At 38.2% G+C, this 20,373-nt stretch overlaps 1 protein-coding gene across 7 annotated transcripts in view; it reads right to left on the minus strand.

Moving 5' to 3' along the window:
• Nucleotides 1-14,711: 14,711 nt before the first annotated feature.
• The window catches only part of LOC135081893 (matrix metalloproteinase-14), a 44,229-nt gene continuing 38,567 nt past the window's right edge, over nucleotides 14,712-20,373 (minus strand). For 3 of the 7 annotated variants that reach the window (XM_063976689.1, XM_063976683.1, XM_063976678.1), the window contains exons 9-13: nucleotides 20,173-20,347; nucleotides 19,514-19,717; nucleotides 19,056-19,312; nucleotides 18,496-18,652; nucleotides 14,712-15,202 (exon numbers count right to left, since the gene is read on the minus strand). In XM_063976689.1, the coding sequence (XP_063832759.1) occupies nucleotides 15,087-15,202; nucleotides 18,496-18,652; nucleotides 19,056-19,312; nucleotides 19,514-19,717; nucleotides 20,173-20,347 (909 nt within the window). In that variant the 3' untranslated portion in view covers nucleotides 14,712-15,086. Of the gene's footprint in view, nucleotides 15,203-15,460; nucleotides 15,576-16,542; nucleotides 16,740-18,495; nucleotides 18,653-19,055; nucleotides 19,313-19,513; nucleotides 19,718-20,172; nucleotides 20,348-20,373 lie in introns of those variants that run through there. The other 4 variants (XR_010259294.1, XR_010259291.1, XR_010259300.1 and 1 more) reach the window with 4 other exon arrangements.

A 20,373-nucleotide genomic window follows, 5' to 3' on the forward strand; every position in this document is an offset into this window, starting at 1 on the left:
TTCGATTTAGTTACATTCTAGTGCTGCGCGCTGTCGGAATTTTCACCTATAATATTTACGTAGTTAATGTTTTGTTTACATCTATACTGAAAGGTCAAAATTCTGAAACATTTAACTTGAAAGGCCTTTATTTATATTAGTTTCAATAGGCACATTCGCTGTCATGTTAGTGAAAATCGCGTGTCAATAAACCCGAAAAGATTCATTCAATGCTGAACGACACTCGATCTCCCGTCAAAAAGTCTAACAGCATCGCTAAGCTGAGTTAATTCGCCCACCTAAAAAGGGCGCACATGTATGCGGCTATCGACCGACAGATCGTACCCACTCTATGATTGATCATGGGAAGGGGTGAGCGGACCCGGCGCCCCACCGCCCGCCGAGACAACGTTGCTTGACATGATGCTCATTTGTTCTGATTTGTTCGACACCAGCCACCGTCGAACATTACGTGATTAGAAACGGCACAAAGGGATTGCGAAACACGCTTTTAAGACTTCGAGTGCTAGTAATGGCGTGTATTGAAAAGTCACGTGCTAACGACGCTTACATTACTTATTTCGGTCATAACTTTTGAGAAATAAAGTGAAACTTTAAAAGATTCATGTCGTTATTGAAAAAGCTCCTTCATATGATTTTTCACAAAAATAAAACTTTATTACTACATACTTACCTATATATAAATCTGGTTTTGGTAGAATTTTACTCATTATTGAATCAGATAACGTCAATGCACGTCCGCAAAAGTTAGCCGTGCTAATATTTCATTAGCCAAACGGTTGACCTTGACCTCAATTATCGACTTTATTCATTAATTATGGCATGGGCCGTCGAACTCGACGAACGATCCTCACCGAGATAGCATTAAAGGTACACGTAGACATGCTCAATACTAGCACGAAAGCATGCTACTATTGAGCAACTAAAACTTAGTACCTAGCATGTTTGATCATTTCCAATTGTTCGAGCACGCTTGTTTTAAGCATTCTAATAAATATGACATTTTATCACTGTACCTTTACTAGGCATACGTCTACGACGCTCCTTTTTGTTGTGATATATCTTACGCAAACTATTTCTGAAATACAAATAATGTGAGATTCAGTTGTTTTAATCAAAACATAAACACAACTAACTAAGAACTCATTTCAGTTTCCAATAGCAATTATAAAAATAATTAAACTCATAGATCTATGTAGGCCTACTTACTATCATCAATATTGTATGCGCAATATGCGCATAGTCACTAAAGCTAACAAAGGTTTCCAATAATGAAAACAACGTGATCGTGACGATGAAGGCATTAAGAAAGGACTTTATGCTGCTATTTGCTAATTAGCAAGTGTTGTTTGTTTTACAATAAACGTTTCATGAAAGGTCTAATGGCGGTTTACGTGTTAACTTAGGAGTGGTCAGTCGTCGCCATTGTAATATAGTTGTGGTTTAATAGGGTAATGACTCGGCAAATGAGCGCTTGCGCTGTTTGAAGTGATAACGGACTATTTCTTGTTTAACCCAAGGGGTCTAAGCGTGTGGGAATGTTATTTGCACTGCATAATTGTTCACAGCAAGCTTGTGAAATGATTTCTCTATTCGTGAGGTGAAGCAGATTTATAGACCGCAATGAAATTTTACCTTAAACTAAAGTTATAATAAATTGAGGGGTGCCAAACAATAACGTTATATCCCAGAAAATTAGAAGGACCCAGAAGAGATAAAATATTTTTAATTGAAAAATAAAAAGCACAGTTTTCGTGTCTCCTGAACACATTTTCAGGCACTTATAACGTTATGATTTGGCACCCCTCAATTTTGATTATCAGGTGGTATCAATTATCATAAAGTATCTTACTGTTTTAATTGAATTGTCAGAATCATACAGTAATGTAAGTACATGGTCATGGGTACGTGTGAATTGTTTGATTGGGCCTTTATGTGTTTGTGATAACCACTTAGGTAGTTATGTTGTTAACAATCGCTTCGCCCGTAACTGAATCATCGCAGCTTAATGGCCGTCGTGGAGCCTGCAAACCACACAATACCTGGCCACCCGACCGCGCAATGGCCGCAATCGCTGTACATCTGTAGTCTGTGCCTGTGTTAGCTTGACTGGTTTCCATAGGATACCATGCAGTGTTGTGGCGATCATTGATAGTCGATTACGACGTTTGAATATTGATATATTGTGTAAGCATTCTGAGATGATAGATTTGAGCGGATGCGTTTACCTACACAAATTGTGGGTAATTTTTATTGGATTAGGTTACACACTACATTTTATCAAATGCAGTAAATAGACGTTAGCTATAAAGAGTCTTTGCATCATTCGATTTTTATGCTAATAATATCTAATTCTCATTGAATGCGTACATTTTACCCTAATCAAATCTCACTAAACTAGATGCGCACCGTCGATAATGTACTTCAAGAATACTTAGGCTGGGTTGCACCATCTTACTTTAACTCTGACAAACGTCAAAAATCTGTCAAACTCCATACAAAAAACACCGGTTATCGTCATAGTTACCGTTAAAGTTAGGTGGTGCAACTCAGCCTTAATGTTACGTTCGAGTGTAACTGTAACTGACTTTGGTAAAATTTAGACATCGGCTAAAACCCGTAGAAAGCTTTGGTAGAGATTCCTAGTACCAAAAACCAAAAGTTAAAGCTTACTGCTCATTTAATACAACCAAACCCATGGGGACGAATATCAAAATTCGAAAATCTGCACTTTTACACAGATGAGAACGGAAAAGGGATTATTATTCGAGACTCCCATAATGGTCCCACTGGGAAAAGCGGTATATTGGCCGTTAAAATCATCTCTTTTGCTGCTATACAGGATTATGATTTGTTGTTTTTTATTTTTACGCAGACATTTGACACCGTTTTTAAAGCAATGGGGTGTAAATTAAGCAGAAGTAACTATGTGTTATTCGAATAGTTATACCTACTCGTAGATTATTTATGAAACTTCAATTTGTGCTATTAAGATAGATTTGAGCAGTATTGTTGTATAATGTACTTACAGGTATTTTTAAACATTGTTCTTGTTAATTTATTTTCTTTCGTCCAATTGTAGAAAAAGATACTTTATTGGCACTAAGAAAGAAAATAATTTGAACTTCACTTGAATAGTTTTGTTTTTCTGTAAAATTAGAATCACTTAGGTATTACTAGTCACAGAAGTGGGAGAAAGAGCATACCAAATTAATAGCTAATTATTATATCCCCCATCTACGAGTATTTGCAACGTATAAACCGTAGCCTCATCAGTGGCACTGCTAATATCCGCCGTGGACCGGGGCTTTTTAATCAACAGCTCTTTTACAGTTCCCGAGCCGTGATGTTAATAAGCGGTATTCGTCAGCCGTTTCAGAATGGAACTAGGGGTATTAATTACAAGATGTCTCCGTCAAGACCCGATATTCATCACGTCTCGGCCCGCGTGACTAGGGATGTGACGATTTAATCGATTAAGCATCGATAGAGTTTTGTTTATCCAGTTAATTTTGTAATTATTGTCTGTTTTCAATCTGGTTGATATCGAAGTTAAATTTGAACTTAAAAACTCTTCCCAAACCCTTTGAAATAATGAATCCAGAAAGCACATCTCTGATTACACACATGATTACATAATTGATTGATAAATTATGAGTCTTAGTTGAAAAAAAAATTCGCATTTGATAAGATTGATTAATAACTTAAAGCAAGGAGATAATCAAGAGGAATTATATCATGGACGTCTTCTCTCGTGCGGGTTATATTAAGTGTCAGACTTCATGACCTATTATTTGTGACGCTCGACCAACTAATTAACAAAATTGACAGGCAATGTTCATATCTATCTGTATCGATTTGAATCGACTCCAAAAAAACTCGTGCATACATCTCTACGCGAACTGCGAGGCTCTCGAGGGATGTTTACATCCGCCACATTTGTGCAGCTCCGACACAGTTTAGGCGTACTCAGATCACGAACATTAGTTTACGAATAATTGATTGCACTATAACTTACTTGTCATCTTCTTGAGTAATGGTGGTAATGGGTTGGAGGCAAATATGAACTTTGAATTAGCTTTATTTAAAACTGAAAGCTTGTCTTATACTAATATTTGCTTGCAAATATTCTGCATATTGTAGCAGTGACGACATTTTTGTCTGTGAACATAAGTTACTTAAAAAAAAGAATTAATGAACAAAAAATGCACTTCATGAAATACCTTACCACACACCACAGAATTACTGGCACCCAACACTTACCTACGTACGAGTAGGTACCTAAAAAAATAATTTGCAAAATATAAAGTCACAAAAAAGACTGAAGCTTGAAGATGACGTTATGTAAAAATAAAAATAAATTGCTTATTCTTAAATATAGGTGAAGTCCAAATACCCCTTGTAAATGCCATTATCATTAGCAGTTAAATGATATTGTGTCGATTCAGTGAGCACTTTACAGGGTACACTGTAAATGCCGTACCGTCGCTGTTCAAATACAGACCCAGTAGATTGTGACATAAACAGAAACGCCTTAATCCAGGCAAGCTTTAAACCTTGCGTGCGACACCGTTTAAACAAATTAGCAAGACACGGGGTTCCAGGGAGCTGTTCTGTTTGCACGTACTGCATATATCTTGTTTTGAGAGAATTAGTAGCAACCAAAAGCCATGAAAATCACCTTTCACTTTCATACCGATACAGAATGCATTAATTTATTGCCGCAATGCAAACAGTCCTCATCTGTTTTCATGTTGTTTTAATAGTATAAATTAACAAAAAGCTGCTGTTTATTGTTAAACAATTAATATTTAATATGGTCGTTTGTTTGTACAAACGACCATATTAAATATTAATTGAGCTTTTGAATAGGTATTAAAAATAATCTCTATACTTTTTGAACTCTGTAAGTGATCAATCATCATTCAATCATCTCATATTTGACCCATCTTATCAACTTGTCCTAACTCTATGTAACTTTTATGAAAGTTTGGAAAAACGCAACCTTGGATATTCTTAAAAAATACTTATTATGAATCGACGCGACTGAGAACTTATGAGTCTGCTGTTGCGGTCGCTTGATACTAATCACTTGATAATTAATCACTGCTCCAGTACGCGGCGTGATTTCCTGCGGGAGTGAAAAATGCTGAATAACGATAAAAGTGAGAAGGGTCGAGCGACACGCCAGCTGTCGCCGCGGCGCTCAGCGCTATTTCTGTAATGTCGGGAGATCTCGCAAATCAAAACGTTCCCTTATAACGTCCTAGATCTGTGCGTAACCTCCTTCGTGGCTAGTTTACGGACAGATTTGCGCAAAGCCCGAAGAGTTGCTTAACAATTTGACTGGATCAATACTCGTATTTTTGACGCATTCATATAGAAGAACAAGGCGCTATTTAGGTAACTATGGAAGGTTATTATAAACATTATATCAATCGTCGAGCTTAACGGAGCAACCAATTTTTAACACTTGCTGTGTTTCGCTCTTTTTCGAAGATTATTTCCAATAATAACAGTGGTACTATTTCGTTGGTTCGTTTCAGTTAGTGCCATACACTGCTAGACAAAGGTCTTCCCAAGGATTTCCACAATAGCTGATCCTGTGCTACCCATATCCAGGTGTTGCCCGCGACCTTCACCAGATCTGCGGTCTACCGAGTGGAAGACCTTCCTTTCCGGTTCGTGGTCACCTTTCGAGAACTTTTCTGCCCCAACGGACTCAGTTCTATGACGAGCTATGTTCCCTGCAAACTGGCACTAAAGCTATTTTAGCGGGCTATGACGGTAAAGTTGGTTTTCCTACGGATGGTTCTATTTAAGCATTATTTACCACATACATACTAAAAACTCTCCGAATTGCATGTCCTTCTGTGACAAACCATATTATAGTTATTTATCTTTTTTAACCTCAATAGAGAAGCTCATAGCCTGCATCACACCTGAAGGATAGTGCGGATCAGGCTGAAGGTGGAAGCGAGGTTCACTCGGAATTTTTAACCACAGGAACTGGCTATCTTACCTCCAGCCGCTTACTTCGGCTTTGCGGGTGACTGTCCTGATAGGAAATTTACGCTACTCAAATGAAATTGGTAGGTAGGGCAAGACGTTAATACATTGTATTTTTAGGTAAAACAGTACGTTACCGATAGATAACTACGAGGTATTCAATAAAGTATTTCTTGATTAGGGTTCTATCTAGTACATTAAGAAAACACTGTCTTTTACATTGAATATTAAAAGCAGTCCTTTACTCATTACAGGAGACATACCGGAGGTGGGCGTGCAGCACAATGGTGCCACTGTGGGTGGAGGAAGGCGCGGAGGAAGGCAGCGAGGAGAGCGGCAGGTCGCGGCGCACGCCGGCCGAGCACGCGGCGCGGTGGCGCGCGCGGCACCTCGAGCGCGTCGGCCACCTCGACCGGCGGCGAGCCGGCGGCGTGGTGGGCCGGTGGGTGCGCGCCGCCGCCGCCGGACCCGGCCGGCCCGTCGCAAGGCTCAAGCCCTGCCTCTCAGTCTGCCAGCTTGTTGAGCAACACTGCCCTTACTTCTTGCCGGCGGACCGGGCGCCAGCCTACCCTACGCAGTATGCCGGTGAACCCACATTCCTATGCCTCGGTGAGTTTTTTGATATCTAAGACCTCTTGAATGGAGTAGCTACCTTGGAAAAAGTTGAATAATCTCAAATACTTGAGCTTAATAAGACCGAGCTCTACCGCATAGCTAAGTGACAAGCCGTTGGACTCCATCAAGAGTTTAAAAAAATATACATACACTGGCTCCAATGTGTCGATAAGTTTCTTCAGATGAATTTCGAAATACCCATGATTAAAATTAGTTATAAATCTTTTCACACTAGGAAAATGAACGAAAATCTGTATACAAAAGAGCACCGGAAGCTTTGATTCTACATTCAATTTGGACGTTGCTACCTAGCTACTCCCAGTTAAGTAAGTAGTTTGAAGAGCACGATACGATGGCAGCCGGCGTGTCCTATGGTTGCTTGCCTTGCTTTACCTCATGCCACGCTGTATGCAGGCGAGTTTATACTTGTATGCCTTGGAAAATACTACCTATAAATAGTTATTTAATTCGTATTATCTCATATGCAGATCCATATAAGAAAATATTACCAACCGGTCAAACTAACCATTATTTTGATAAGAAATGTTAGTTTCACGTAAAGCATGCTTTACTATGTAATAAATTTTGAAAAGTACGATGTGCATGAGTAATCATTTAATTACCGTGAAACGTCGTTTTCCTCGTCATGAAACGGCAGATAAATATCATTCCAGAGTAATCTAAATTAAAATCATTTGGCACTGGAGTGTCATTAAAGTAGATTTAGATTATCTTCGTAAGTCGGCGGTAAAATAGTGGCGTGGAATTTGCGGCAGTTGTTCGCCCGAGGCACGCTGCGCAGGCCGGCATGAATTAGCCGCGATTAGGCCGCCATCGCTTGGCTGCGGTTCAAAACGAGAAAGCACAAAACAAATAGTGCCTTCTGCTAGCTCCAGGGCGTTTTCTTTTTCCTCTAGCACCACTTTACTTTGACCAATTGTTGCTTCACGCCTTTTTGATTTAGCGCTATCTTAACCGTTCGTTCAGACCGCGCTGGCACATGCTCAAAACGATTATAACGCGATTTCTAGCCTTTTAATACCATTTTCTACCCAGTTCCAATTTCTCATTCCTTGTGAAATGGCCAGGAAGATAACTTAGTTTTATATGAACTGTAAAATTTTCTTGCTATTTCTTGGCTTTCCAATTCTAAACTTGAACTGACTTTTCTATTTCACCTTTAAAGTTAAGAATTTTTATTTTTTTTTCAATGTTGCATTCCTGTAATATTATGTATTAGTGTTAAAATTTATCATCATGTTGCATTCCAGACCCGCGCATACCGGAGACGGGAGCACAGGCCAACAATTCCAACTACGGGTCGGACGACTGCTGCTACTGGTACTGCGAGGGGCGGCTGTGCTACCGCTGCGACAGCCGGCTGAGCGAGGCGCCGCGGCCCGAGCCCGAGTGGTGCCCGCCGGTCGAGGAGCGCGTGCCCACCTGCTCCGTGCCTTACCAGGCGCCCGCCGCCGCCGCCCGCCGCCCGCCGGACCTCGCCCTCCTCGCGGCGGCACTCCTCGTCGGGCTCCTCGCCCTCCCACGGACTCACTGGACAGTGTCCACGCCTCTAGTGAATGTGCGCGATTCGAGGTTATAGTTTTACGTTAACGTGCGTCGCACCGCCACGTCCCGCGATCGTCGGACTGCGATCGGAACTTCTATTAGTGCTGTACTTATGATAATAAATTACACGCGGTTACGAGTTCGATGATGGCCGCGACTCGCGGCTCGGCCCGACGACCGCGCCGCGAGCCGCGCGCATAGACTGTAAGTGGTTTGTGTCGATACACTCTACAAAATAGAAACACCAAGAGTCCTGATGAAAATGACTTTAGCATTTTATCTCGTAAGCGCTGTTAGCCGCCGATGTTCCGGCCAGTATGTTAATGTTTTCGGCACGAATTGTAAACGAAAATTCACATGATATTTTTCGTCAAGCGTAAATATTATTTTTAATAGTGTTTACGGTTAGCAAATTTCATAGGCGTTCACGATGAACTTGTTTACGAAACTAGTTTCATAGAAGCAATATCTTACCGAAAATAAGATTCGTAATTCTGTGACAAAAGTTAAGTATAAACGTAAATTGTGTCAGGGATCGTGTGAATTTTTTATACGTGCAAGTAATTTATACAAATGACAATTCCAGTTATTAAACATTATTATGGTTGATATGTGCCAGACAGCATACTTCATGTCCGTCAAAGTTGAAAGTGAAATCCTGATTTACTGTTTTTTTATTATTACTAATTGAAGTCGTTTTGTAGATAATTATTTTTGTAACTTCAATATACGAGGTGAATGAAAGATAGGCGCAGGGCGAGAATGGCACAAGAACAGTATTATCTGTAGGCTATTAAAAATCCACATTCAGTTGACCTGAATGAAAATGTAACAATTTAATACCGAAAATCTTCCTAAATAATTGTGAGCGAGTGGGTTTACTTACAGTTTTTGGGAAAACTTCGAGAAAATCTTAAGATAGAGCCTTAATGAGCTTATGACACAATGCCAGTAATCAATGGAAAGGCTGAAAATAATGCGGAATTTATTTACAGTGTTTCCATTGCTGAAATATTGTTAGCTACTTATGTGTAGTACCGTGACCGACGCAGGTCTGTAAAGCAGCTGGTTCTGGCAATTCTCGTCCCTGGTCGTCTTCGAATGCCTAAATAGTTGGTCTACACATATTATTGACTAAAATAACATAGGGTTAATTAAACGTAGTTGTTGTTTTGTAAGAAATAAAGTATGACTAATGCATATAATGAAAATTATATGTAAATATCCGTCTTATGAACTTCAACATTATTCAGATGTAACATGGTTGAAAATGATTTTTATATGAATTGATTTTTAATATATATTATTGTATATGTATATCGTGTCGAGTATATGATAATGATGACGCAAACTTCAACGGGGGTAAAGTCGTTCACATGTATGTATAAGGGACGGTATTTGTTGGTTTGTCTTATTTTTGAAAAAATATTAAATTATAGAGGTATCGTTGAACATTTTGTGATCAAAATCATGTATAATTAATGGTTATTAAGACTTTATTGAATGGACATTTGTTATGAATATTGTCCTCAGGCGGGGATGTAGTTGTTGTATTCAAATGATAAATGATAATAATATTAAGTAAGTTATTTTTTACGTTTTTATCGTGTACATATGTCAAGACGGTTTGTTGTTTCCACTCCCATACTTAAAGTCACCGAAGGTGCTAATGGTCTATTACTGCTTCTTAGGAGTTTCGTTTGTTACTAACTTCAGCCTGGTTTCGTCTGCGCGACGGGTGACGTCACCATATCACTTTATAAACCGCATTGCATTCACAGAATACAAACATCTATTTTCTTAGTATTTTCAAAGGAAAGTTCCACTTCAGCGACTATAGACTAGATATACATAGACAGACAGGTGTTGATCAGTGCCGTGACAAAAGAGGGTCGTTATTGTTTCAATCGAATATCTAATTCGCTCGTGATCCCCAGTGCCTTCACTCTCCCGAAGTGAAAGCACCGCACAGCAGGACACTCGCAACTCTCGGGTTATTACTTACATCCATCCGACTAAACAATGAATATTAATTACTTATGCATAATACTCAAAACTTGTTTGGCAAATCGAAAAAGTAAAACGTTACAAATCATAGAGATAGAGTCTCTTCAAGGGAATTTATAGTAGATATTAGGATCCAAATTAATATACACTAACTACATTTAAATCGTTCGTTTACAAAATGCCCATATAAAATTAAAAAGTCTCATCCAACTCGTCATTTGCATCGGTTTTGTGGTCTAGTTCTTTTGATCTATCGTAAGCATCTAAATTATAGTAGGTACGTAAGTGGAGTGTCAAGCAAAAATCACTTCAGAGAGTCGAATAACACGAAAACATTAAATAGGTCAATGCAAAGCAGAGTAGTGTTAATAAATATTTCATAGCCCGCGCTGCAGGGCCTTCTTCACGGTATCTACGTGTATCTATGTATAAATTAATTAATTATCAAGGTGTCTAAAATTTAGTAATAGAGAATGAATTACTAGAACATAATTAATTGGAACAATTTCGAGCACTCGTTAAAACTTACACATTGGCCGTGCATTCCTTCTTTGTGGGTGTTTCTACTCTACATTCTTGATATCTTCACTTGTTCACTATCTATTCTAGAGTAGATGTTAAAAGACCAAACGAGAGGAGTTCGGTTCGAATGTTGTTTACATTAACATTTTCGTTTAGGTGACCGTTTGCTCGTAAATGCATGCATACGACAGAATTTCATCGTAATTATAAGTCGAAGCTTGAGTTTTATCTACGTAACTAATGTAAGTACTCCAAGAGAGATTCGAAGCTATTAAATAAATAGGTGTAAATGAATAAAAAAAAGTCGAGTCGATTTTCACCATGATCACTAAACTGCCGTTTGTTTGTGAGATTGATTTCGTAGGGACACAAAATTAGCAATAATTCGTAGTAAATAACTGATAAATCACGTAGATTTCACATTGACCCACGAGGCGTCCACGAGCCGACTGCGACGCGACGCGGCGGCACGGCGTGCGCTCGCACGTGCCATACTCCTAGGTATACTTACGTACGGATGTATTTTAATGTTATGTTGAACGTTTGGTGATAGTGTGTATTATGTTTTTAATTATATTGTATGACTTACGTTTTGATGTACATAAATAAAGTGTAAATGTTTAACGCACAAATAATGAAAGACGATGCTGAATTGTAAAGCAGTGTACGAAAACTTATGTATTACTTAGCTGTAAACTGTAACTGAGAAGTAATCTATTAGGAATACGAAATTAGAAACTTCAGTGCTCCGTCTGCTGCCAAGATTAATTTTGTTGTCTGTCATATTATACGAATTCGGTTTTATTTGTGAACGGTTTTAGTTTTGTGGCGGCACGTTCTCACGAAGTCCATTTCATTGTAAATTATTCAATAATGAGGGAATTAACTAGCTATACTGTTTGGTAAGTTAAGCGGTTCACGTTAGGTTACGCAGCAACCGGACTGTCACGCACGCACAAACAGAGTTCGCTTTCGGGGTCGTCTGACAACGTGTCAGTTAATAATTCGAATCGTTGTAGATACAGTAATGTCCTAATCAATATAGAATATAATATGTAAGGAAAACACCAAATGATAGCCTTTTACATAACGACAAAAGTATATAATTAATTATCGAAACCGAAGCATGTCCGCAATCATGTTGATGTTGATAGTTTGTACAATACATATATTAATTATTTTATACGTATACGGCCTTACTATTGTGTAAATACGCGGCTGTTAAACGACTGACTTCTGTTCTTTTTTCTATACAATGACAGAGCGTTATGGAAGTTGATGTGTACTGGGATTTATTAATGTTGCTTTAACGGCAAAAGTACAATGTAATATAGAACATAATATGGCTGTGGTCAGTCCTTGAGAAGACAGCTCCCTGTTCTTATGACAACGAACAAGATGTTAATACATTTTTTATACATGCTGGCTGGTTCGATGGAAATTAAGTTGGCACTTGAAATACATTCTGGAATGAAACAATGTGACCAAAGCAATGGGACTTCAAGTGAATGAGTGGGCTGCATTATCCTTTCATGTTACTCGTGTATTTGTTACTTCGATTCTTTGCAATTATTTTGCTAAGTGTACACTAGGTATAAAATAACTCAGACTCACTCGACTAAATTTTAAGCACACATTCAAGCTTTTGTTGGATTGAATTTCAATATTTAGGTCAATCTTAAGATAGAATCTAAGCTTCGTTTCGTAATATGGATCTCAATAGTTTGAACTTGTATTTTTGATTTGGTCTATTTTATGCTATGTAGCATATAATATATCATTTCCAAATTAATATTTGAGAGTGTAAATTCAGATTAGTAATACTTTTTGATGCAAAATTGCAAAGTAACCTTTATTGCTGTGTAACTTTAAATTGTGATAAAGCTTTTCTGGAGGAGAAAGAACAATTACATTACAGCTTTGTTGGAACGTTTTGTGAAGAATTACAATGGGTTCTATCTTTTTCTGAAAGGAGCTATTAAGCAAAGCTTTTATCCTTTTATCATGTAATATTTCTTTTATGTCTGGGGTATGTCTTTAAGACATAACTGCTCAAGGCTTATAGCGTCCGAATATTAAAACGATGTTCAGATTTAGGGCTCTATCATCGGCTGTCACTGTCACATGGCGCCTATTTGACCCTATTAGAATATTGTAATCTAGGAAGAGAGAAAAGACACAATTGTGACTACAAATACTATCACAGTTTAATTAGATACTTCACTGTGCCTAGGGTCACGTCGCTGATGTTGTGACAGTGACAGACGATAAGAGACTTAACTTTGACTGTCATCTTAGTGTTCAGTCGATACCCTTTATACTTGAGTGTGCACTTAGTATGTGACGATGTCTGAGTGAGATAAGTACTTAAATACAATAGAAACACATGGCCTTCTATTTTTCAATATTTAGATGAAGGTGGTTAGTAACATAAGATACAATTGATATGTATTAAAAGTCTTATGAAGAATCAAATATTAAATTAATAGGTATACTAATTCGTACGTTATTTTAACCGGCACATAAGTAAGCGAGTTAAGGTCCATGTTCTTCAGCCCCGAAAGTTTCTCTTTTAATGTCTCTTTGTTTTTCGTATTTGTCATTTTAATACGCGTTTCGTATACTTTGTAATTGATAGATGTTTCGTTTGGTATTGTAGTTACTTTTCGTTAATAGTTAGAGAATTCCTTTATTTAACTAGGCTTCCCGCATCAAAATAACAAAAGTTCTTTGGTAAACACACTCGCTTGATTACCTGTGAACGCAATAATAAATAATAGGCTGTGTCGATGTTTTATTCCGAAACTTAAGTATAAAAATGTTAGCTTAGCTAAATAACGGAAAATCTCAAACTATGCATAAAAATCATTCGTTTGCATGGCTGTTCATAAATTAGTATAAATATAATGTATGTAATTAGTGTCGTTTCCATTTAAATATAAATGTTTTATGTTATTTTGATAGTATTATGTTGGACCTAGAAAAACCGTAGCCAAACATGTTTTATTCATTTCTTTAATTTCACACATACTTTCATGAAGTCCAGTGTGAGTGGCGTTGTTGACGATTTTATTTAATAGAACGATGTTCCTCCAACATCACATTGATACCATTATTCCTAATGAGTTCTAGATCATATAAATATATGATTAAGAGGACTTTAAAGGCATTCTACTTGAAGTCTTTAATTTGAATATCATTTCAATCGAATACATTGCACTAATCAGGACATTAATATTAAAATATTGTCAAAAGTCCAGAGGACCGCTTGGACATAATTAATAATCGCTATAAATAATATCATTAAAGTTGCCTATTTCATAGTGAGAGAGGTAGCGTAGGGTAAATCTTATCTCATAAAAAATTACAAGGGTAAGCACAAGTCGGCGACGCGGGTTGCGGCGCCGGCGGACACTGCCACAGCACGCGGGGCTCCGATATATTGATATGATCTAGGATGTGTCGTAGGTGTTTCTCGAGTAGTGATCGTGTAATAAGTCTTATGTTACGCCTTCTAAATGATTATAAATCTGTTAGTGTGCGGCGCGGGGCCGCGGGCGGGCGGTAGACAGGCCGGCGGGCCGCGCGCGCGCTGCTACGCCGTAGCCGCTACGGCGCGGCAGGGCGGGCGCGTGTCCCTCGTAGCCGCGCCCGCGCTCCTCCGCATGTAGCATCGAGATTAATCACGTTCGAATAATCGTAGACAGATTTTGAAATTTAATATTATTTGCATTTTCCTAAGAGTTAGAACGATTGAGACAGTAGGTCGCACGACCGTGTTATGATGAATTGTGGAGATGTTTATTAAAAAAATACGTTTATGAAAATGGAATAAAAACGAAAAATATTGTCATATAAACTTGTAATTACTAACTTAAGAAGAATTATTGGAGAACCAGAAAAACGTTAAATAAACCGATTAAAATACAAGTGTTTCGTTTTATTATTAACCCAGCCCAGTAAATAATGAAGAAAATAAAAAAAAAAACATGTTCCGTTTGTTTAAATATTTTAATACAAAAATGTTCGCTTACGTCAATATCACACTCGATCTTACATCATCTATTTATATTAAGTATAAAAACTATGACTTCGCATTAAATTATCGTTCTCGCGTATAAAAAGGACTCATTCGTCATCACAGCACAGCGTTCGCTATACACAATATACCGAACGCGGACAGGCACACAACACACGATCACAGTCGGTGACACGGAGGGCTGGAAGCCCGGGGGCCGCACGAGTAGCGCTGGGACATGACATAGAATCCGTGAACCGTCCATGTGACGTCAGCCCAGCGCTAGCTCGCAACCGAGACACTGAACGCGCGCATCCCGCGCGGACATCGCTGCACGCGTCGGGCGTCGCTAGGCGCGCGCCGATATCCTCGCGACGAACGCCGTTACCAGCGCGAGCGCAAACGACATCTGAACACTATTCGCGCTGTTATTACCGCTTCTACCGCCAGAACTTTCTTCTGTATCTGCGAAAATTGTATTCACAAATGTTAACACAAAATGTTTTCATTCATTACGTATAAGTGCACAGTGCGTATTGTGTTCACAAACAGTATTTAACAATTCAGGTGATTAGAACATAATTTTGAAAACAAAACAAATGACAAATGTGATGAATGTTCACCAAGCGTGAATCGAAAACAAAAAACGTCCGAAAATTCCGTTTGGTTATGAAAATGTTAAAGGAATTTTCGGATAAACAAATGAAATTAAAATAAACCTACAGATGCGGGTGAGTGATGTCGCGGCGGAGGATGTAGTGACCTCCTAATAAGTAGCGGCCGGAGCCACGTCTCAAGGACAATTACAGTCTAGCCCCGCCTGACTGAACGCTGACCACTGAAACATTCACTGGGTTTAGGATGGATCCTTTAGTCAACCACAACCAGGTCCCCCTGTGCAAACTACACTATAGTACTTCAAATGTACATTACTAATCTACGCACACATATTTACATGCATTTTGTCGTCAGTCAGTCATTCTATAGTTAATTCATACTTTCAAAGTTTTTAAGATAAAAAGTTAATTCATTAACCTTTTACACATTCTTTTCCAAACTTAAATAAATATAATAAATTAAAATTGTCTTACACCACTATGTTAGTTACAATTCTAATGCATCTCAACGTTTAATTTTCTACATGCTTATTATTTAAGTCATATGATTCCATTCCATTAATGGTCAGTATTTTGTGTCCATAAAACAAAACATGGGAGTGCTCAAGTTAATTCATTTGAAAAGTCTTTTCATCTCTTACATGAAGGACGCCCGTCGAGTGTCGTTAAACATTCAACACGAAAACCTTTATCTTATGCTTCAGTACATCTAGAAACCGAGCAGTCGGAATGTATATTAGCAAATTTCAACCAAAATATGTAGGTAGGTACTACTGCTTCTACACTACGCAAACACACACTAACCAATCTAACCCGCACACCTTTACCGTATAAATTAAGAAATATGTATTTAAGTATATTATAAAACCGTCAAATAGGTTGTCGAAAATAAAAATTTAGATGAATTTTGAATTTTTTTTCAGATTTCGATGAATGAAATGAAAACCAAAAGTATTTAAATAAAAGTGAAAATATAAAAGAATGAAGTGTGCTTACTAAATTAATAAGATTCCACCCAAAAAAATGTGATTTTTATTTCCGTGATGAAGTTTGGTGAAAACTTATAGAAAAGCCAAGCATCTTAAATCTAAAGTCATGCACCCATGCAAGCATCTGCATGCCCCACCAAGTCAGCCCAAACATGCTACAAGCGTAAAAACAGGCTTAGTGAAATGAAGAAAAACGTACAGGCAGCGTGTGACAAGCTCGCTGGTTCTAAAATCACCGCTTATGTCTATAATCTCACTGGTATTCGCATATATTCTCCTAGTTACTAATTGAGTCTTTGTTCTTTATGCAATTTCTCTATGTACAATGTTCAGGAACTCTCCACCGAGGCTATTTCCTGAACCAGAAGAATGATCTGGGAGCGGATGATTTTACACCTAGAAAAAAACACACAAACGCACACATCGAAACGTGAACATCCCAAACACCTTTGATCACGATGAAACATTGAAATGTCTCGAGGTGAGTGAGACTTGTGACGTCACACAGTGCATTGATAACACATCACATCAGTAACTTCTGTGATAACACAGTTAAAGCGCCTTTACAAATGTTAGACAAGTCGATTCCAACTTACGATTCATACTTATATTTTTTATCGGCGTCAAATTAACTTTACTCTTAACAATTTAAATTCACTGTGACTTAAAATGACCACATGAGTGTTTCGGAATCGATTACGGCCAACATTTCAACAAGGCATATCATATTACAAACATTGTGAAATTGTGCAAGTGAGATAAATATTCTATTAAAAGTGGATCAATAAACAAATCATAGTGCTTTACTATTGACACAACACTTAAATTGTGCATTTTATAGACATTGAATAAATATTTGTGTGTTCTGAATTGCAAAATGTCGTGAGTGAAATCTGGGGCCTGTTTATTCAGTTTTTTCAGACGATCACGTCGTTCTTAAGCCCCAAACTTCAAACAAGATACTGCAGGTAGGTTCGCGGTGCCCAGAAGCCGCTCCGCCATCTTTGAATTAGGATCACCGTCTCCCACTGCTGCTCCACCAATAGCAATATCCAATCCATTCAGCAAGCATTACTTAACTTTGACATGTCAATTATTGTCAATCCAACCAATACCAGTTAGTTAGAAGCCTGAACTTCGTAAAAATCGACGTCATGAGCATGCCACCGTCAGAATCAGCTTTGCCAAATAAATCGAATATGTAAATTATTATGCAATTAGTAATTTTAGTATGTTAGTAAAAATAAAAGGTTAGTTAGTTGGTTATTGCTTCAACTGTTAATGCACTCATAGGTTGATTAGTATTAAAAATAATATAACAAAGTTACTGATGATAATGAATTAGAACGCAATATTAAAAGTAGGAATAGAAGTAACATACACAAAGTCAAGTAAACAGATAGGTATAGAATTGAAAAACAAGAAACTTAGAAATGGTAACTGAGTATAGGATATAGCTTAAACTAAAAAGTCTAATGTTGATAAGAATATTATGAAAACTACTAGAAGAGGAAACACAAAAACTAATAGACAATCACAAACAAATAACAAATAGAGCGTACATTTAACAGTGGAGTCGGTGTTGTCCCTCTAGAATATTATCAAATGGAGATATTTTTATTTAGGGGGACTAAAGGATTTTTTAAAGTAATGCTTGTGCCTAATTTTCAGGTATTTAGATATATTTTTTGCGATTATGTAAATTTAAAGCTGCTTTGATGAATATCACAAAATACTTTTTAATATTACAAACAACTTCTCCGTCAAAATCAAATCTAAATCAATGTCTCAAATAATTACAAAGTAGCTACTTGTCTCCTTCAGCCTTTAATTCTCAAAAAGCCTACAAAAGCTGTTTCGAATTAACCAAATTTTGCAACGTGGGTATCCCTTGCTTATCAAAATAAATTGCATTTACATCGTTTTCCTTACATCTAAACCAAGGATGCACAAAATTTTAACAACCTGAACCTTTATTCAGTTGTTTTTATTTTCTATCCCACTTTCAGCTCATAATCTGCCCGAGTGGCCCCTTGCCCCATAATATCTGTGCATCCCTGATCTAAACTATCGCATCACTTTTCTAATCTTTTGCATTAGACACAAGCAGTACATCCTCGTCATTTCCCGGCGTCCTGGGCCCTGAACCAACCTGCGTCGAAGAGGATGTCCCCGACATCATCCTCAGACGGTCCCTCGCCGCTGTGCGTCAGTTTCGCGTTACCTCCGACGGTGCCTCGGGGCGCGCTGCTGCAGCCTAACCACCAGAAGGCGGTCGACCGCGGGAACGCTGGGTTGTCTGAGTCCACCTGAAGGTTGAAAGAGTGTTTGTGATATTAAAAAGGTGTGGTCAAAAAACGCTCCACTAACGTTAGTCTAAGTGTGTTCAAAAGACGCTACAATAATGAAAGCCTAAGAAGATTATTTTTATTCATAAGTTAGGGGTATTCCCATCTTCTCCCACAGGCTTCCTCCCGAATCATTATTGAGTTATTCGTCTTCAATTTTTTTGTTTACAAAACACTAAGTAACAAACATTCCGTGTGAGATAAAATCTCATAGGATAAGTAAAAACATTAAGTAATCTACAATTTTGTTGTGAGCTCGAATTCAGCGAATTCATCGAGTTTTTCAGGTGAGTATGACACATAAGGGAACTTGGTTTCCCAAAAATAAGTAGATAACTAAGCGAACTTTTGGAAAATTACTTACACTGAAAGTTCTGTCGTTAAACCGCCAGTAAGATCCACCCTTGAAGAAGTAAGTGTATCCATTGGTATATTGCAATGCAGCATCAATGCCATCAGGGATTCCCTCCCAGTTGGACAGAGGTTTGGGGTAGGTGGCCTTGACCGGTGGCCTCTGGGCAGGGTCGAACCTCCAGAACTTCGAGCCCTTGTAGAAGTAGATCTTGCCGTTGCCCGACCAGACTAATGCAGCGTCTAGGTTATCAGGGATTCCAGTGAAACCTGGAAAATAACGGAGTAAAGTTTTAAAAAGCTATCACTGTGAAAGTCTAGAATTTACATAATTTGAGTTGACTTTTTGTTGTTCAACTCTTGGAATGGGGTCAATTATTCTTGTCTAAAAAGGTACTTCTTTCAGGACAGCAAAAGAGGATTATACATAACTATATCTATCATTTTGTTTTTTTGTAAATACAAACTTACCTTCGCTAATTTCTTTAGGATAGTCTCCATCGATCTTCTGCCCATTATACCTCCAGTACTTAGAGCCCTTGAAGAAGTAGGTCTTTCCGTTCTTATACGTGAAGGCAGCGTCAATGTTACCGGGCAGGCCGGGCCAGGCGCGTGAGATCAACCGAGGGTAGCCGGCTGCTACACCGTCTTCAGTCAACCGCCAATAGTGTTCGCCTGGAGAAATATGAGAGATTTGTGAAGTAATTTTTACTTGTCAATTTGTTTTAACATACTATGTTTATGCACCAAATAATGGTATACACTTGGTAATATAATCCAGATGACAGATCTTTGAATTTCCTCGCCCTATGATTATCACATCAATATATTTTGTCCCCAGCAGGAGTCGAACCTGCAATTAACCTACAAGCATCTATCCACGATCTAGCGTAGCATTTTCCATGGGACACTCATTCATTTGTTTTGTAATTAGAAATTGGAACCCAAATCTTCAAAAGTGTTTTTATTTTATTTTTAGCGGCCAGTACCAAATCGTTCTAATAATTTAAATTTCGAATGCAGTTGAAATTACAAATGAAAATCCAAATCCTCAAAGTTTTTAATTTTCTTTTTTAGTGGCCAGTAAGTATCAGTTCATTTTCATAATTCGAATTTCGAATTTAATTTACCCTTGAAGATGAAAGTGCCTCCATCAGCCGAGTTGAAGATGGTATCGAACTTGGGGTCCGAACAGAGAGCGGGGTCCTCGGCCGATGGTTGCTGGGTGGTCACGCGGGGGCCAGTGGGCTGGTTGGGAGCTACGCCCCCACCGATGTCAGTTTGCGTTTTGTGACCGTAGAGAGCCTGTAAAGAAAGAAATTAAGTAACAC

The sequence above is a fragment of the Ostrinia nubilalis genome, chromosome 2, assembly GCF_963855985.1.
Source record: "Ostrinia nubilalis chromosome 2, ilOstNubi1.1, whole genome shotgun sequence".
Classification (NCBI taxonomy): Eukaryota; Metazoa; Arthropoda; class Insecta; order Lepidoptera; family Crambidae; genus Ostrinia; species Ostrinia nubilalis.